Raw genomic sequence first — 20031 nt, 5'->3', positions numbered from 1 at the left:
TTTTTTTGTCAATGTTTTCTCACTTTTTTGTCACATTTCCATCCTTGTTTTCGTCTCAGTTTTGTTGCTATTTTCACACCTTTTTTCCAGAAGCTTTTGGACTGGGGGGTAAAGCTGGAGAAAATGTGCTCGGTTCAGGCGGGAGTTAAGGGGTTAATATTGCCTGCAGTTCACAAACTATCCACCAGGGGGTGCTGCAGCGCCCTCAGCACCCTGGGTTCCCACGGCCTTGGTTTTGCCTCTCTTTAGGTTACAATAGAAAAAGAAGGCTAAGTTCACATTAGGAAAGGGAAAGGTTAATCGATGTAATCATGCAATAGGCTTTCAATTATTATCAATTGATCAAAATGTATTTGTATAGCACCTTAAAACACCCAAGAAGTGCACAAGGGACCTCATTGAAGACAAGAAAAGGTACACAGGTATATATCACTTATCACGGTATCACTTTATATCACTTTATATCAATTGCTGTTGTCTACCATATTTTATCTCTTGTTTTTATCTCTTATTCATTTAATATTCTTTATGCATGCCCCTTAAGTTTTTTAGCTTATTTTTTATCAAAACTCTGTGTCATATGTTTTTATTTTTAATGTTGCAACAAACAATGGCAATAAAAACTATTCTGATTCGACTTGATTAAGCATATCATATTTAATGTTCAAATTAGGTACCAAATCAGACCTCAGAATCACTAAACTCAACCAAAATGGCTAGTTGGGAAGATTAATGACGAGCATGTGTTGGGTAAATGTATTTTTTATTTTTTTTTTTTTTTTTTTTTTATTCAAATACAAACAAAAAAGGTACAGCGTATATTATTATTATTATTTTTTTTTTTAAAGAACATGGGGCAGGTTATATATTGCATAAATTCACATTATAAAAAAAAAAATGTGTAAATGTAGTAATACTTATTTTTAGCTATGGCGTGTACCTCCATAAATGGCCACGAGAGGTCACTGTAGGGGCTAAAGTCGAAGTCTGTTCTCGCGGTACTTGCCTTCGAACGTATCGCGTTGTCTCAGAGGTCCAGCAGCAGCAGCAGCTCTGAGGAGGAAGATGGCGGCTAGAGGGGGCTTTCAGACGGCACCAACCGGTGGAGGCGGCGGCCCGATGGGTCCTGGACCTCCAGTGCCGGGTGCGGTACCAGGCATGGGACCGGGGACGCCTTCTGGACGGATGGGACCCGCGGGGCCGACGCAGAACCACATGTACCGCTCTCCGATGCCTGGGCCTGGGTACCCGGTGAGACTCTCCATCTTTGCTCTTCGTTAGCTCCGAGCTAGAACAAAGCCTCCTGCTGCCGCTTTGTCGGCTGCGGCAAATGTTGATTATTGTCACGAATAAAAACCGCAGATTGAACCAGTCAAAACACGTACGAAAAATACGTCGGTTGTTATCAAAGACGAAAGTCTTCGAGATCGATAACTCTTGAGTTAGTTTGAGACTAGTTCGAAACTGCCAACCCGCCTGCTAACTCTGCTAGTTGGACGCGCTAGCCAATTAGCTTAGCCTAATTTGATCACCTCTATCTCCAATGCTGAGAATAAAGTTAGGAGAAGTTGTTCGCGCTGTTTTTGTTGTTGTGAAGAAAACGTGCAGGCGCTTCCTGCCTATGAAAGTTTTAGTGTGATCGTTGAGATGAAAGTTGTTCACGACTGTTCGGGAGAATGAATGACTGTTCCGTCATACATTTAAGTTTGTGCAGACCACAGATTTGTGATCTCTCGTCTCTCATCCGCAATATTAACCATCACGAGAACAGGAATGCACAGAGAAATGTAGAAACTGACGGAATAAGATTAATTTTACTCTTAATTCTGATGTTACTCACTACTGCACTAAAGTGTTTGTGTAATAATCGTCGCTACTGATGATCATACTCTCTTATTTTAATTGTCAGAGTTGCTTATTTTATGGTCCTTTCATCCTTCCAATCATCAGTAAACGCTCGTGTGTCTTTAGGCAGTGGCACTGAAAGTATATACTCAAATGTTTCTAGTTTTCTTGACAGTTATGATGTTGAATCCCTCATTGTACAACTGAAATGAAAGCACAAACAACAAATATTATACAGCAAATTCATTTTAAGACACAGCTGAGTTGAGAACTTTCCTTTGTGTAAGTCTGCCGTGAGACTTTGATGAGTCCAGGTAAGGAAAACATTGTTATGCTTTAATTTCAGAGTACACTGTGGGATCAAACTGTATAATAACAAAGCAAAATTCAGGCTTTCTAAACTTTTTCCCCTGCAGCAGATGAAGCCGTCAGATCTCTTCACTAACTATGTGCGCTGCTTTGAATCCATCAAAGCCTTTGCCGCTGCTTAGCTACTGACGACCTCCGGAGTGAAAAGAAGCCACATTATTCCGCCTCGTCCTTGAGCGCCGCTCGCGCACACACGCCTGCTTTTCACCGCGAGTCAATGGCACGGCGTTCTCTGAATACCGCCGCGCTCCCGTTGTTCTCGGCGAGACCAAGGTTGTTTTCCGACGTACGGTGTGAAAAAGCCTGAATGATGGGCATGTTCTTCTCTTTTGTGCCCGCGCCGCGCTGTGTGCAAACCTCACATTCATCCCGCCTTTATTGACCGTCCCTGCTTGTCAGTCTCCCGTTCCTCGCCGCATGCCTGGACTTTTGGTTTACCTTCCGCCTCACGCTGGTCATTTGCGCGACTTGCAGCCCGTGAGGAATCCTGGCATATTCTCATTAGTGTTTGCCGAGATATCATGCAGTCGGACACACGGAGTCGCCTTTTTGAATTCCTTTCACACGGACTGGTGAGTTCATTACAGGAGTCATGTTTCGCAATGTGCATTTCCTTTTCATGCTGTACTTTTTGTATTCCCAATTCCCATCCAATTCTACTTTCACGCTAGTATATATCTAGTATATATATTCCTTTTTTCCCCCCGCTTGACTTGTTTAGTCCCCGCTTATTGTTTGCTCCAGTTCCTTTCGACCTTGCAAATTATCACCACGCTCAAATGTAGCTCCTGTTTTGTCTCCACAGCGATCCGCAGTCAAAAGCATCGGCGTTTCGAAAGATCAAGTTCGCGAGACTTGAAAGAAATCGTAGAGTCTAAAAAGCGTAATGTCTCGATGGCGTTTGGCCCCGTCCTTTCTTCACGGCTTGAACTATTGTGCTGAACTTGCTGTGCGTATTGTCATCAATGGTTCTGCTTCATTGTCGATATGATTTCTTTTTTTTGTCGGTTGAAGGACGTGGTCGGCATAGCAACAGATGTGCGGTTGTTGTGATTTTTCTACGTTCTTCAAGCGATGACTTTTAGATGAACGAAAAAGCAGAAGCGATTATGTGATACTGCGGCTCGAGTGACATTATTTTCACATTTTGGCTCGACTATATTTGCAGAAGTTTGTTGAAAATCCTAAAGTTATATGGTCTCAACTTTCCCTCATTTTTCTGTTTTCAAATCCTTTGAATTAAATTATACACAGATTTGTTTCGATTGTGTAGGTGTTTTGGAATTAAAGGAATAGGCCACCGTTTTTACATACTGAGATATGTTCTTACCTTAGCTTTGACGAGTTCTTTAGGACCTGTCTAATACCAGGAGTAATTTGGCATCCGTGCAGTAAAGTGAAGATTACGGCGCAGCAAAGTGAAGATTACTGCGCGGATTTCGAACTACTCCTGGTATTATTACGCCTTACAATATAGTCCCCCCTTTTATCCGCTTAGAAAATCCACATTGTTTAATTTTGTGTGATTATACTTTGTAGTGGAACACTTCACGTAACCATATTTAAATAGGGAAACCGTGGAAGAGCTTGGTAGCTTCTATCTTGACCTGTTTTGGAGCTATAGAGGAGAGAGGGAGAGGCTAAATGCTAACGCCGTCTGCGCTGTGTTTACGTGACTGAAGGCACGGGTGAAGATCAGACAGGTCCTAAAGAACTCGTCAAAGATAAGGTAAGAACATATCTCAGTATGTAAAAACGGTGGCCTATTCCTTTAAATGCGTACTGCCCCGTTGAAGACTTTCCACACAGTTCACCGGTGTTCTTCCAATTCTGCATATCAGCACTGAGCAATACTCGAGATGAGATCTAATATAGACCTTGTATATGTGCGACAGTAGCTGATTGGAGAAACAGCACAGCAGCGTTTGGCAAGAGGTTAAAATCCCAACAGTCAGAAACACTGTGATCTTTCTCAGGCAACCACTTGTTCAACTGTCTCCATTTTCTCTCAAGACACAGAGTATATAAAGCCGTTTGTATCTAATGTCTATTTCTTGTGGTTTTACAGAGACCAGGCATGCCCCCCTCCAGCAGGATGACCCCACAGGGACCCGCCATGGGCCCTCCGGGGTACGGGGGCAGCCCGGTGTCTCGCCCGGGGATGCCTGGAGTCATGGACCCGTCCCGGAAGAGACCTGCCCCGCAGCAGATCCAACAGGTTCAGCAGCAGAGCAGGAACCAGCAGTAAGTCCCATGAATCAATCAATCAATGTGTAAACAATTAAGACTAGACTTCACTCGAGTCACTTTTGTACCAAAGCCTTTACTGAATTCCCCTCTGCTGTAGTGTTAGGCTCAATTTAAAGTAATGCTTCTGTTTGTTTTGGAGCAGAAAACCAATCTATTTTATTTGTGACGCTTTTAAAAGGAATCTCGATGCAATGTGTCATGAGATTCTGTCCAGGTTTTAGGCGCTGCTGCTGTTGTTGTTGTTGATTTATTACAGCGTCTGCTCAACACTGAGTAGGTGTCGAGGAGCGTAATGACTTGTTTTGTCTCTGTCTCCGGATCATCCCCAATTGATCTTTGATGTTAATGTGTTTTTGCAGCACAAAGAAGAAGAAGATGGCTGATAAAATTCTACCTCAAAGGGTGAGTGAGTCTCAGCTTCACAGCTAGAAGGTCCCGGCTTCGATCCCCACCTGGACGGGGCCTTTCTGGGTGGAAGTTTGCAATGTTCTCCCCTTGTCTGCGTAGGTTTCCTCCGGGTACTGCAGTTTCCCCTGCCACTAAAAACATGTACAAAAGGCCAGGATGTTTGAGAGTGTGGGACAGATGCAAATGATCCCATTCTTTATTTCGGAAACACTTTGTCTAACTCGCCAAGGTCCTGAAAGTGGTGTTTTAAGATGCCAGCAGTAAATTTGGTTCACCTGTGACAACCATTGGGCACATGGTCAAAACAAGCTAACAAGTACCACATCATAATATAATTCACCTTCAGTATGACCAGACTTGGATCGAGATCAATCAGGACCACACTTGGTTTGACAAGGGCTCTAAAATTAATTATGTCTTAACTGGGTGTAAACAATTTATCACAAATAATAAAGGGAATTGACAAGCTCCCTCTAAAGTACTTGCTAATATGAATGTCCTTTATGAATCAGCCCTTTGCCCCTCATACAGCGCCCCCTGCTGTCACAGTTGTAGGGCTGAAACAACTAATCGATTATTGAAATAGTCGACAACTATTTTAGTAATCGATTAATCATTTTCTGGTTCACACAGACTCAAATAGAGCAAAAATTACATGAAAATGTAGGATTTTTTATGAAAACCTACTTTGTTTTTATAGCAAGTGTATGTAGTACACTTTGTACATTGTAAATTTCATGAATATCCGTTTGTGTCTCATCCAATCAGAAGCAGAATTAGCACCAAGAGCCTCCAACAAACATTTACTTTACTTTAAGCGACTAATCGATTCATCGTAAAAATAGTCGATAGATTATTCGATTACAAAATAATCGTTAGTTGCAGCCCTACACAGTTGCGCTCTAAAGCTTCATACACAGGATTATAGACGAGACATTTTTAAATTCTTATATTAAGAAATATCAGTAGGGCATATTGATATCGTCCAATCAAAATCCCTAATAATCGGCATCGGCCTTAGAAGAACCCACATTGGTCGATCTTTATTAGATATATTTCAAAGATTTAAACCTCTGCTGTAATAAATGTTTAACTATAGGCTATTTATTCGATTTTTTTTAAATTACATGGAATTAAATGATTATATATAGCAGCTGTTGGCCACGCCCCCGTCATATCGATGAAGCCATATTGTAAAATCACTGAAGTCCATCTGCCTGAAACTGATTAACCCATATGTTGATTTTCTGTGTATGCGCTTTACATGAATTGAACTGAAAGGAGGTAAATCTTTTAAAATATAACTTCATGCGACTGAGCATAATGAAATACTGTATATCAAAATGTATTATAGACATGTATTAGCACTGAGAATAGGCCCTGTTGTTTTCTGTGTCATTATAAGGATAGTTCTTACCCTTTGTTTGAAATGTCACACTGACTGGTTAGTGTTGTTGCTTCTCTCAGATTAGGGAACTAGTCCCGGAGTCTCAGGCTTACATGGATCTGCTGGCATTCGAGAGGAAGCTGGACCAGACCATCATGCGGAAAAGATTGGACATTCAGGAAGCTCTCAAGAGGCCCATCAAGGTAAGGGCCAAGCTGACTCTGGTCTGTAGGGGTTTGGGAGTTGTTTTACAGTCTTTTCAATTTGAAAGGATATAAAACATGTAATTGCAGTATGTCAATATAGTCAAATTATCTGTTATATTGTGTTTTTTGTAATGTAAGAATAAAAGGTGCATCTTCCCGTCCTTATGAGAGTTTAACCGTGCCTCAAAGGAATGAAAACTTGAACTGTACATGGCAGACAGCGGATTGTCGGAAGGGGAGAATCAGGTCTTAAAGCAGCCTAATTATCCTGCTTTGCTTTGGATGTAAAAACGTCTTTGGGGGAGATGTCTGTTTTCATAATATGTTGTTTTTGACATGAAGCTCAGGGGCAAACTTTTAAGAAAACTAAAATGTAGGCCATTGTTTTAATCCAGACTGACTCAGGTTGTGGTGCTGTTTTAGCATCTTAATCTGCGTCACACCTTTTGTTAATAAAATCTCACCTTAACTATAGATACAGACGGCATCTCTGTAGTCGCCCATATATGGTCATGTTTGAAAACAGTTAAAGGGGAAAACAATTTGGAGAAAAATCTGAACTTTCTCTAATTATTCAAAAACGACTTTAACAAATGAAAAGAAAAAATCAGAGACCTTTGTTGTGGCTTGTTGCTCTGACGTGTCAATAAACAAAAAGTAAAAAAAATAAAATAAAAAAAATAAAAAGAAATTCAGTTATCACAGCTACTCTTGTTAAAAAAAAAAAAAAAAAAAAGTGGCAGTCGTAACTTGCGCTAGCTATCGTTAGCAGTAGCATGTTTTTTATGTATTTATGGTCTGTTGAACCACTTTGCTCCTCTCCATGTCTTTGTATCTTTATTTAGTAGAAAGCAATATTTATAATCTCTCTGTACAAGACCAACAATTTCCACAAAAACAGAATTATTTTATGTCTATAATAATATAGACCTTTAGAATGCTGCAACCCAGCAGTTCAGCAAGACATGGCTAAATCATCTTGAGTAGACAGGAAGTCCAAATTCCTGCTGCTCGAGCCAGAACCAGCCCAGCTTCCTCCTCGAATGCTTGTCGCTCCTAATTTCTCCTTTTGTTGTGTTTAGCAAAAAAGAAAGCTCAGAATCTTCATATCCAACACCTTCAACCCCGCCAAACCTGACGCGGAGGACGGGGAGGGCACTGTTGCATCATGGGAGCTGCGAGTCGAGGGGCGTCTGCTCGAAGATGTAAGCTCTTTCGCCTGATCGCTGTCGCCACATCGATCCACGGGCCGCTTTAAATCACCGACTTGTTTTGCAGACGGCTGTATCCAAGTACGAAGCCACCAAACAGAAGAGGAAGTTCTCCTCTTTCTTCAAGTCTCTGGTGATCGAGCTGGACAAGGATCTGTACGGTCCAGACAATCACCTTGTGGAGGTTGGTTAATCTGATTTAAACATTTGTATCGATCGATAATTCAATAACTTCCTCTGTGTTCTTTTTAATTGTCTTGTTTACCTGTGACATTTGAACGCACCACAGTACTGTGAAGGAGAATGAGGTTATTTTGTCAGAAGGCAATTTCTTTGAAACCTCTCGTCGGGCCCAAGGGCAAGCGTTCAATAGCAAGAAAATGAAAATGAATAACCTTTATATCGGAGCTTTGGCAATTTTTAAGGCTTTCTCTTCATTCAAGTGATTTACCGCCTGCCTGGTATAGTGTAAGGAAAGGTTTTTGCAATTGAAGATCTGAAAGCAACACTGGCGATAAAATGATCTGAGTTACACGGCTGTTAAATGTAGCGGTTTCTTCCTCTACGGCAGGGGTGCCCAAACTTTTTGTCTCCGAGGGCCAAAATTAAAAAGTGCCTGTGAGTCGCGGGCCAAACACGGCGATGTCAAGCACGAAAAACACATAACTGCAAATTATAAAGTGACTATATTTATTTTTTTCGATAGAATCAAACGCAAATGTAGCCTATCTAAGCAAATAACATGATATGTTAAAACAAATGGTAACTATGGCAAAAGCCTAGTTTTAGTAAAACCAAATCAAGAATTGCAGCAATTTAGTGCAAAAAAAAACCCAGTAACTTTACCTCATTCGTTAACTCAAAGAAAATGCCACATTAGATTATTTTTGAAAGTGTCCGTTCAGCATCAATTCTTTTATATGTCATTTTTTGACATATACTGTTGTTGATGTCAACAACCTTTGCAATAAAAGTTGGAAAACTGAGAAAGTTGATGCTACAACGCTCTGTAATTGATAAATACCAAGACACCACAACAGTGTTTCCTTAACTTTGCGAAAGGAGTGAAACAGCGCCCCCAATTTGACTATGGTGGTCAAAAAGTGTACTGCATCCATATTTACCTTTGAGAATGACTGGGAGAGAGATAGTATTAGTAGGTCACTCTCTGGCGGGCCAACAGAATTGTTTCGGCGGGCCAAATTTGGCCCGCGGGCCCCACTTTGGGCACCCCTGCTCTACGGTGTCAGCGCCTCGTTCTTCCTGGTCACAACTGCATCATTGTTCAAACCCAAAAACTGTCCATAATTCAACGTTATCGACATTGAAATTATTCCTATAGCTGCCACCAGGAGGAGCCCCAGACAAGGTTTTCTTCAGCTCTTTCGCCTGCCTTTCATTGTTACTATTTAATTCTTAGAAACATATTTTCAAATTATTGATCGTAAATATCAAAGCTGAGGCACCAAAATAAGGTTTTTAGCTCTATTTTTAGGCTCCATGTGGATGACGTGTCCACTTTAAACTGAACAAGCTCTCTTTGTCAGAGTTTGAAGGTGGCAAAAAAAAATTGGCCACAGCCCTTTTTAAGTATTTGCAACGGAAACTCTTCCACTCAAACTGGAAAAGTTGCATTAAGTTGAAGAACCTGCATAGAACAATTGTGTGTTGTTGTTGTGCAGCTGTCAGGCCGGTGATCAATTTGTCAAAGTAAAGGTCAAAGCCTCCTCAAAGTGTGTAAATTCACCATAACATTTCTACACTTTTATTGTGCCAATGTTAAAGGGATATTTCAGGATTTTTGACATAGGGCCTCATTTCCTAGTTATCCAGAATGTTGCTCATTTCTGGATTTATTTTTTGTGTAATTTATGCAGATCTTCTGTTTGGAGAGTTTCATGGCGCTAGGCTAATGCAAAGCTAGCGCATTTCGATTATATCAGCTAGCCTGCATTAAAAACAGTCTGACCCGCTCCACAGTGCACCTGAGGCAAATCACTTATAACACCAGACTAACCATATAAATGTCTGTGTCCATAGAGTAATTTTAACCATTTTGCATTTAAAATAACTTATATTTGAGCAGCATCAGCTTCGTGGTTGTATAAGCTACACAGCGGCGGAGTGATCTGCTAGAAAATAGTCCCTCAAAATGTGATGCAGGTCAGTTAACATGATTCTATCGACACAGACATTTATATGGTTAGTCTGGTGTTATAAGTGATTTGCCTCAGGTGCAATGTGGAGCCAGACTGTTTTTAATGCAGGCTAGCTGATACCATAGAAATGTGCTAGCCTTGTACTAGCCTAGCGCCACAAAACTCTTCAAACAGAAAATCTGCATAAATTACAAAAAAAAAAATATCTCCAGAAATCAATAACACTCTGGATAACTAGGAAATGAGGCCCTATGTCAAAAATCCTGAAATATCCCTTTAAGGCAGGGGTGCCCAAAGTGCGGCCCTCAGACCAATTTTTGGTGGCCCTCTGCCTTTTTGCTCAATCGGGACACATCGTCAGAGATAGTCCTTTTTATTTGAAATGTAATAATTCCACACAATTCTAACCAAACAACTAACCTTTTACTGTGAGACCGAGCTGGCATGAAGGTTTTGAGCAGAAATAAAGGTGTGGGGCGCAATTTAAACCTCTGCTAGTCAAAGGTTTTGCGGCACTAACTACCGATTTATGGCCCTTCACCCTGTGTACGCTTCAGTATGCGGCTCCACAGGAAAAAGGTTTGGACACCCCTGCTTTAACGCCTTAAATGTCATTCAAAAGCACTGAACTCGATTCCAACTGCCACTATGCGATAACCTCTTGGAATTTGGCTAAAGTGCTTCAAGAAAGCTTTGCCCAAAAGTGGCTCATTGTGTCCACTTTGCTTTAAAATGTCTTGTTATTCAATTGTAATACTGAAATTGGCTAATTCTTTTGCATCGTCACATTAGAAATATCCCATTTGTGCCATAAAGTGACATTAAAACCAACCTTTCTAAACCCTGGCGTTAACAACTCCATTGTTTCCCAGTGGCACAGGACGGCCACCACTCAGGAGACGGATGGTTTCCAGGTGAAGCGTCCCGGAGACGTGGGCGTCCGCTGCACCGTGCTCCTGATGCTGGATTATCAGCCGCCCCAGTTCAAGCTGGACCCGCGCCTGGCCCGCATGCTGGGCATCCACACCCAGACCAGGCCCGTCATCATCCAGGCCCTGTGGCAGTACGTCAAGACCCACAAGCTGCAGGACCCCCACGAGAGGGAGTTCATCAACTGTGACAAGTATCTGCAGCAGGTACGAACCGCCCGGGTCTTACTTCAGACTTCACACACGAGCGTAGTTTACTGAAAGCGGACGTCGGGGTTGTTGCCACGTTTGGCGTGTGTTAATTACAGCCGGGGCGATATGCGAGTATTTTACATAGTGATGGAGACTTCCTAATATTTGCATTGGAAAGAGCTCAGCCTGAAATTGAGCCTCCCACAACTTCCCAGGTCTCAGAAGAGCTGAGAAACATCACGGTAAAAATCAAGCAGTACAAGTTTGTACACCTATTTAAAGGGGGGGTATTATGCAAAATCGACTTTTTCAAGCTTTACATCATGTTATTATGTCATTCCCTCATTAAAAACATGCCTGAAGTGTTGCCTTGGCACATTCACGTATTTTTGAGTAATCTGTAAAAACTCTGATGGCAGCCATTTTAGGGATAGGTTTGCTTGAGTCCTCCTAGGAACGCCCCCACCTCCTGGAGACGCCTCCGAGCTTTCGTCACCAGCCGAGTTACCAACCACTGCTCCTCAGCAGAACCCCCTCCCCACTGATGCCACAGACAGCGTGTGGAGGGGGCGTGTCGGAAAGGGTCAGAGGTTCTTAAAGAGACAGAGGCCTATTTCAAGACATTCGCTACAGCCATTTTGAGAGAGCAATTTTATACAAGGCAGTTATTCTAATTTACTGCATTTACAGACCAACAGAAGGTTTGGTCATCATTGTAGTGTGGTGTAGTGTGATTGAAAAAAGCATAATACCCCCTCTTTAATATCAGTCACTGGGTCCATGATCTCTCTTTACAAGACCAAAAATTACCTCAAAAACCAAATATTTTTTCCTCTATATAATAGTATAGGCCTTTAGAACGCTGTGATGTCACCTGCAACCCAGCAATTTATTTATTTATTTTTTCAATTTACAATGAATTGCGTAATATGTATAAGTAATCAAGCCCTGCAAAGTGTAGTGCGTTAAAAAGCCAGGGTGCAGAGCTGAAGGGGGCATTAGCTCCCCATCAATAAACCCCCAGCCAGCTGCCATAGGGGGCTGTTTTTTTAGATGATGTTCCTATACTGTGAGGTGCATTAAAAGACGAGGTTTATGAGCCCCTTGTGAGGGGCCTCTCAACAGATTTGTAGCTCGCCCTGCCCTAATTCTCTCTCTTGAGGTATGAACTTACAAAAATATGTCAAATCTTCTAATGATATCCAAGTCTAGTCCTCGTCCTCCTTTTGTAAATCCTTCATTTTCCATAAAGTGCCACATCAGAAATACAACATTTCCGACGTTTCAAAGGTGTCTGTCCCCTGTCCTTGTACGGTAGAAGCTTTCCAGCCGCTATTTGGGCTTTTTGCCAACGTAAACAGGCAAAATAAATGGTGATGCCTGACGCAAAGTGCACCTCAGAGCTGTATAAGATTGTTTTATTACTTGATAGCATTAACACTGGAGTACTTTAAAACTTGTACGGTGTTGCCATTTGCTTAATGCAGCAACTGGACTTTAATCTAACTTTGACTTTGAATGACTACTTGCAGTTATTACTTGTCCGACTATCTGTAAACCATGCTGCTTTCCTCCCTCCTTAGATCTTTGAGTCTCAGCGGATGAAGTTCTCTGAGATCCCACAGCGCCTGCATGCCCTCCTCATGCCCCCGGAGCCGATCATCATCAATCACGTAATCAGGTGACCTTGCGCGCCCACTCAGCTGATTTAGTCCGGCTCCGGCACGAGCGCTAAATACATGTGGATCGATTTTCTTTAACAGCGTGGACCCCAACGATCAGAAGAAGACGGCGTGCTACGACATTGACGTGGAGGTGGACGACACGCTGAAGACCCAGATGAACTCTTTCCTCTTGTCCACGGCCAGTCAGCAGGAGATCGCCGGACTGGACAATAAGGTCAGTGTACGAGTCTCACACACTGCCTCGTCCTGTCCGTCAAAATAAACCACGGCCCGGAACAAAGTCGACTTTAAAGGGACTGTACGGAGTATTTTCCTCCCCCTACATGTTCCAACAATGTCCTAAACCTGCACTGTCACTCAAGACGGCGTTACTTCGGGTCCGAATTGCCGTCATGCGCGAGCTTAATATAGAAGCTGCAGTTACACGTATGACCTGAGGAGGCAGTAGTGAGTATAAAATGGCTAACTTGCATCTAGCCCTGGGCAAAATACGGCCCGTGAGCCACATCCGGCCCGCGATATGATTCAGTCCGGCCCACATCTTGTAGAGCATAAATTCATAAGTATGTCCAAAAAAAAAAGTAAGTCTCTAGCCCATTCCTGTGCGGAGTTATGATTTTTTTTTTTTATTACCTGAATGCTCACTCCAGCCACTAGGGGGCAGATTAAATAGGAATAAAAGGAAAGCATTCCACAGGTGTCCAGCAGAGGGAACTGACATAACAAGAAATCAGGATATAAACAACACATTGTGTGACTTACAAGTGGGAAAAGGACAGTGCCCCTGGGCAGCTGTGGCTACAATAAGGTCAAGATTTATTTATTTATAAACATAGTACTGCCCCAAAGTGCTTTCCATATTCAGTGCAAAAATACAGACGCACAAAAAACATATTGCTTCAACAATGTACAAAAAATAAAAACTGCAGCATAATCAAATGTCCAGCTCAACTTGGATTAAAAGTCCTCAATGTATTTTCCCAATCAAAACATATTTTTATTTTGGAGCTTTTGTTTATGGACCCCGGCGATTCACTCCCGATATATTATACTTCTATCCCGAAGTTTGAGTTATTGTTGGTGCGGCTCCGACTCAATTCAGGCTTCTCATGTGGCCCCTTATGAAAATTAATTGCCCACCCCTGATCTAGCCCCTTTAATGAGCAATTTCAGTCCCATCTTTTGACTTAAGAGCAAGAAGACGCATCTGAAAAGTGGTGTAATGTCCTTAACTGAAGTAAAAAATAAAAAGAAACCCAGGCCAGTTGACGACCAAAGGATCCTTTACTATGGTGAAAAACAATTTAATGCCTTGATTCTGACAAAAATCATTTACGATGATGAGAGCTGCTCACAATCCCTTCCACATTTCAGGAACTACTACAATAAAACACTAACTATTGTCTTGTTATTGTTGCTTTTTCAAACTGTCCCACTTCATTGACCTTTAGTAACAACGTACGCACTAGTGTAACCTGCAGGTCTTTGTGTCTAACGCTGCAGATCCATGAGACGATCGAGACCATAAACCAACTGAAGACGCAGAGAGAGTTCATGCTGAGTTTCGCTCGAGATCCTCAGGGTTTTATCAACGATTGGCTGCAGTCCCAGTGCAGAGACCTCAAGGTGAGCTTCATATAAATGTGATTAAACTCAGTCAAAACATGCGCACGTCGGTTTGTAGCTCCTGGGCCTCTCACCTTGAAGACGGAACAAGCAACGTAAACAAATGTGTCTTTCAAAATGTTCAAAAATTTTGCATTCGCTCCACTTATATTTCAGCTGACTTTAGTTTAACAGACACACATTAACGTTCCCGAAGTCCAAACATGCAAGTCACAGTCTGAGAACACGCAGCTATTTTGGTATTTCAGGAATTGGCCAGTGTTGCTTTGTCATGATGACTGTTCAGACCTTATAGATGCTGTTTACTTCCTGTCTAGATAGAATGGTCTCTATGAAGGCAACAACAATGTCAAATTATTGTAAAAAACACCCACGAGTCATCACGGACCTGCCACAGTTCAAGTCCAGACTAGGGATGCACCGATACCAGCATCGGGTATCGGGCCGATACCACATGCTTGTACTCATACTCTTACTCATTCATGAGGCCCCGATACTAGAAACCGATACCATTTGATGTGCGGTGAGTGCTGCTCTCAGCTGAGGAGAGAAGAAGCAACAAACTAGAGAATTCTTCAGTGTAAATACAATAATCCACATAGAGCTGACTTTATTACAGACTGCGCTCTCTAAACCAGAGTCTGAGCTGGATTTAACCAGAGCTTAATGTTGTTAGAGCTGCAGCGTCTGCAGTGTTTACAACATACAGGCTAATGTTGCTAACTTGCGGCTAACAGTTTTGGCCATTCTGACGCCGTTTTATGCCCAGGGGTTTATTCATCTGGAAAACTAACCCCGCGACTAAAACGACCTCAGAAAATCCAAATTAAAGACATACAGCATGTTTATATTGAGCGAAAATGAGCTGCAGCAAAACAGTGAAAACGCTGTAGCTACTCGCTAAGTTACTACAAACACACGAGAAAATCTACAGGAGCTGAAGTAAAGACTAAAAGAGACCATTTAAGAAACATCTCAATACTATTGTTAAATAAAAATACATAAATGAATAAAGCACAGGCATTGGGAGCTTTTGGACATGGGCTTCTCTGTCTATGATGGACAGAGCAATAAAAATTAAAAATTATATTGAATGAAAAAATGAAATAAATAAATAAATGGCTTCAGCACGATTCTAATATAACTGCTCTTAAATGTGTCGCATACTTTACTTAAGGAAATGTACATGAGTAAATTTACTAATTACAAACCAATCTGCTGTGAAAAAAGTAAGAATGTTGAAAAAAATGCCTTGTACTCGTATCGGTATTCGGTATCGGCGAGTACTTAAATCCAAGTACTCGTATCGGTTTTTAGAAAAAGTGGTATCGGTGCATCCCTAGTCCAGACTAAAGACTCGCTTATTTAGACAGGCTTTCCAGAACACCTAACACTGATCTAGTTTGTTTATTGCGCCGATGTTTCTACGTTTTATGTCATTTTGTACGGATTGTGTTTTCCCTGTGTTTCTATGTGAAGCTGCTTGTTGTAAAGCGCTACAGAAATAAACTTTGACGCGTTTGTTTCTTCAGACCATGACCGATGTGGTGGCAAACCCCGAGGAGGAGAGAAGAGCGGAGTTTTACTTCCAGCCGTGGGCTCAGGAGGCCGTCTGCCGCTACTTTTACTCCAAGGTGAGCTACAAACCTGGTGCTTTACCTGATTTCTTCTTTCTTTCTTCTGGTTAAAGGAGTAGGCCACCGTTTTTGCATACTGAGATATGTTCTTACCTGAGCTTAGACGAGATCATTTGTATCTGTCTGGTTTTCAGTCATGCAAAACGATGTTAGCATTTAGCCTCTGCTCTATAGCTCCATGTCGAAGTATTTACATATTTAAATAGGGAAAACGTGGAAGAGCTTGGTCGCTTCTATCTTCACCTCGTTTGTAGCTATAGCGGAGGAGAGGCTAAACGCTAACGCCGTCTGTGCTTTGTTTACGTGACTGAGGGCACGCGTGAAGACCAGACAGGTACAAATGAACTCGTCTAAGCTAAGAACATATCTCAGTATGTAAAAACGGTGGCCTTTTCCTTTTCAAATAAAGATAAAAAAGAAGATGTTTTTTTGTAGTTGTGGAAGGAAATTTGTTTTGTCCTCCTTCTGTTGTAAACTCAGACATTTGCGGTAAAAACTCTGCCTCTGATTATGAAGTATTGTATGTATCAATTTCACAAACTTATTGGTCTTTTTACAGCATTTCTGTGAAAGTGACCCTGAAATGTTGTGCTTATAAACTTGTCCCCTTGAATTAGGAATTTGTTAGTAGTAGTCATTAGTTTGAACCACAGCTTACATTTTAATTTGTCTTCCTCGTTTGTGGAAAAAAAAAAACTCATTCAGTTACATGTTTTTTTGTAAAAGTCAACATAAGATTTTATTTTTTTTTGTCTACAATTTCAGCATAGATTATTTGCATTAAAAGTGTCATCACTGAGTCTTTTTTTTGTCTGAGAAACCTTTTCATTTCCGTTCTCAGGTCCAGCAGAGGAGACAGGAGCTGGAGCAGGCGCTCGGCATCAGGAACACTTAAAGAAATTCTCCACAGTTTGATGAAGTCTGTGCTACGGAGAACAACACATGGGGGGAGGATAGATTCGAAATAGACACTTGATTGTCCGTACTATTTTTTTTCTTTCTTTCTTTCTTTTGGGTTGTTGTTTCCATCTACTTTCTCGAGACCTTATTCCCCATTCGGTTGCAGCGCGTGATCCCCCTTGTGTTCGCCTTAAGCCCGAAGCATTCCTCATTTTGATACGTGGTTTAGCGAGAACAAAGCATAGTAAAAACTGCTGAGAATAAAATAATTTGAACAAAATGTGCCCCGAGATGGCGATCTTTTGTGATTGGATGATGTGTAGCTTTGCCGCGATCAAGAGCTGTTTGTAAGCGCAAAGTTTTCATTGTTTTTTTAATTTCGTACTCCATTTCTTGCTTTAGAAAAAGTGTTTTGCGATGTCGGTCTTGTTGGCTAATAGTACAGATTATATTGGAAGTAGTCGTAGTTTAAAGTACCTCTAGACTTTATAGTTTTCTTTTTTTGTAAATACAGCCACGGCGAAACATGACGGTGGACGTGAAGTGAATTGTACCCTCTCTTTTTCCTTTCGCTTACTTTGTTATTCAATATTTATACTTGACAACCACACTGAAATAGCTACTTGTACGAGCAACCTCCTATTTCCACTGCAGGGTGAGATGAAAGCTAAGTCGCAAAGAGTTGATTTGTTCTAATTTAAGCAGAAAAAAAAGCCATATTACACGAGCTAATACGCTGCTTCACTGTGTCTCTGACTGAAAAACCTGGCTTCTCTTTTTTTATTATTTACGGCAGTGTTAAAAAGATATTTGGCATTTTCTTTTGTGTGTGAAGAATACACTAACATTGTTAAAGGGGGGGGAGTGAGAATTCAACAGTGGGGGGTGTGGTGTTTAATGACTTTTTCATGGACCAAACCTATTTTTCTGTATGTTTATGTTATAATAAAGGATATGTAAATGTACTTTTGAGTTTGTTGTTTCGTCTTTTGCTTCATTAAAGGGATGTTTCAGGATTTTTGACATAGATACAGACAGCATCTCTGGAATTGCCCATATATGGTCATTTTTTAAAACAGTTAAGGGTGAAAACTATTTTGATTTTTTTTTAATTTTCTCTAATTATTCAAAAACTACTGTAACAAATGCTGAATTATGAATATAGTTTCTACTAAATAATTACACAAAGACATGGTGAGGAGAAAAGTGGTTAAACTGCCCATAAATACATGAATAACGGAGAATGCTAACTTGATGCTACATGTTAGCATCGGGCTAATGCTAACGGTTAGCTAGCGCTTGCTACAACTGCCGTTTTTCACAACAATCTGCTGCGACAAAATATCCATATGGGCCCGATTTACACTTGACTTTACTTATGTGTGATAAATAAGTTGATATTCCACCAGAAAAAGGCTAAAAAGAGTGAAAAATTGTGTTCCTCTAAAGATTTCTATGGTAACAGCTAGCCTGCATTAAAAACAGTCTGACCCGCTCCACAGAGCACCTGAGGCAAATTACTTATAACACCAGACTAACCATATAAATGTCTGTGTCCATAGAATAATGAATGATCGCATTTTGAGGGACTATTTTCTAGCACAGTGGTTCTCAACCTGGGGGTCGCCATATCATGTAGATAAAATATACATACTTCTTTTAGCATATTATATTTTATTGTCGCTTGTGTGTGCTATTTTGTGCTCATTATATGTTGGCTATTTTTTTCTATCCATTTGTTTTTTTCTTTGTTTTTTAAGGCTAATGTTTTCCGATTCCTCACGGTGTGACCCGAGCGGGGGGTCACGAACCCCTTTAACTGTTATAATGGGGGTCGCGGCTCCAAAAGGTTGAGAACCACTGTTCTAGCAGATCACTCCACTGCTGCGTAGCTTATACAACCACGAAGCTGATGCTGCTCAGATATAAGTTCTTTTAAATGCAAAATTGTCAAAATTACTCTATCGACACAGACATTTATATGTGATGAATCGCTTCAGATACATTGTTTCTGAATGAATCTGAGACAGGAAGACTAAATGAAGAGGCATGTGGTGTAATCCATCTTCATGTGGCACTTTGCTCTAATATTATATTATAATACTGGAGAAAATTTAATACACAATTTTATATGCAATACTGGATGGAAGTAAATCTTTTGACATTTCAGAAACAATGTGGACTTCCACACGGTTCGGTTTTGTTACGCTTTGTCTTATTTGCGGGCGATACAATTTTGCACTGTTCAGGAAATGATTTGTAAACCTTTGCTGAAAATGTGGTTTGATGTAAATAATACAACAAGGTGGAAGTTTGTTGAACGATTTAAAATTTGAGAAAGTCTCTGAAATAAGGGGTTTATCTTTGATGAGAAGCTGACATGGACAGCTCATTAATGCATGTGAAAAATACCACAATATACCATAATATACAATGAGAATGTTGTTTGCTTAATTATTCTATCTTATTTAACTTATTGTGTAGAAGAATGGGATAATACATATCACAGCAACATAATGCCTTTATTTCTATACAAAATTTCCAAAGCCAGATTCTTCATTCGGTCAGGATTATTAAAACTAAAAGACATTGCGGAATTTCAAACTATATTAGTGATGCTCAAAGTCAGAATCAATTGCAAAAAGTAATTAACTAGATCAGTATAAACATCTCAATTTGAGCACAATAATCCACATTTTAGTTGTTTTGACTAGTTAAGATGTTCTTGGGCATTTGTCCCAGATTATTTCACTTGTTCTGAGATGTTTCTGACTCGTTTCGATACATTTCGTCCTTATTTCAGGTAATTTTCTTTGCCAATGGGGTAAGAAAATTGGTCTCATCTCATTGGCAATATTACTTTCTTATTTCAAGCGAGATTTACCCTAGAACTGGTGTGAAATGTCCTCAAACAAGCAAAGTAAACTTGGTCCGATCAGGAAAAGTGTCTAAATGAGTGAAAACCGCTCAAAACAAGATACATTTCCTCGATTCAAGTCATTTAAGCCAATGCTTGATATTCACTTTTTGCAGTGAAAGCTCTTCCAGACGACTTACAAAAGTTATTCAAGTTTACCTGAAAATCCTAGACGGCGGTTTGACTTTTGGAAGCAAATGTGCTCGTCTGTTGCTGGTGTGGGCGGTCCAGGCAAAAAGACAAACTCACAGTCCTACAGATGGTTTTCTCTAACAAGTGTGTTCTGTTGGGCATGTAGAATCCCCAAACA

General features: G+C 40.8%; 1 protein-coding gene across 1 annotated transcript; it reads left to right on the top strand.

Annotated features, from left to right (window-relative positions):
* The first annotated feature begins 1042 nt into the window (after positions 1-1042).
* smarcd1 (SWI/SNF related BAF chromatin remodeling complex subunit D1) lies at positions 1043-17496 on the top strand. The gene is made up of 12 exons (XM_079579299.1): positions 1043-1251; positions 4283-4458; positions 4824-4866; positions 6340-6462; positions 7548-7670; positions 7744-7860; positions 10708-10971; positions 12540-12637; positions 12720-12855; positions 14145-14267; positions 15800-15901; positions 16746-17496. Exons 1-12 carry the CDS (start codon positions 1066-1068, stop codon positions 16797-16799), a joined length of 1545 nt encoding a protein of 514 aa, XP_079435425.1. The 5' UTR covers positions 1043-1065; the 3' UTR covers positions 16800-17496.
* Positions 17497-20031: the final 2535 nt, after the last annotated feature.

The sequence above is a fragment of the Gobius niger genome (assembly GCF_951799975.1).
Source record: "Gobius niger genome assembly, chromosome: 20".
NCBI lineage: Eukaryota > Metazoa > Chordata > Actinopteri > Gobiiformes > Gobiidae > Gobius > Gobius niger.
Note: the sequence above shows the minus strand (reverse complement) of the source record. Positions and strands in the feature narration are given on the sequence as shown.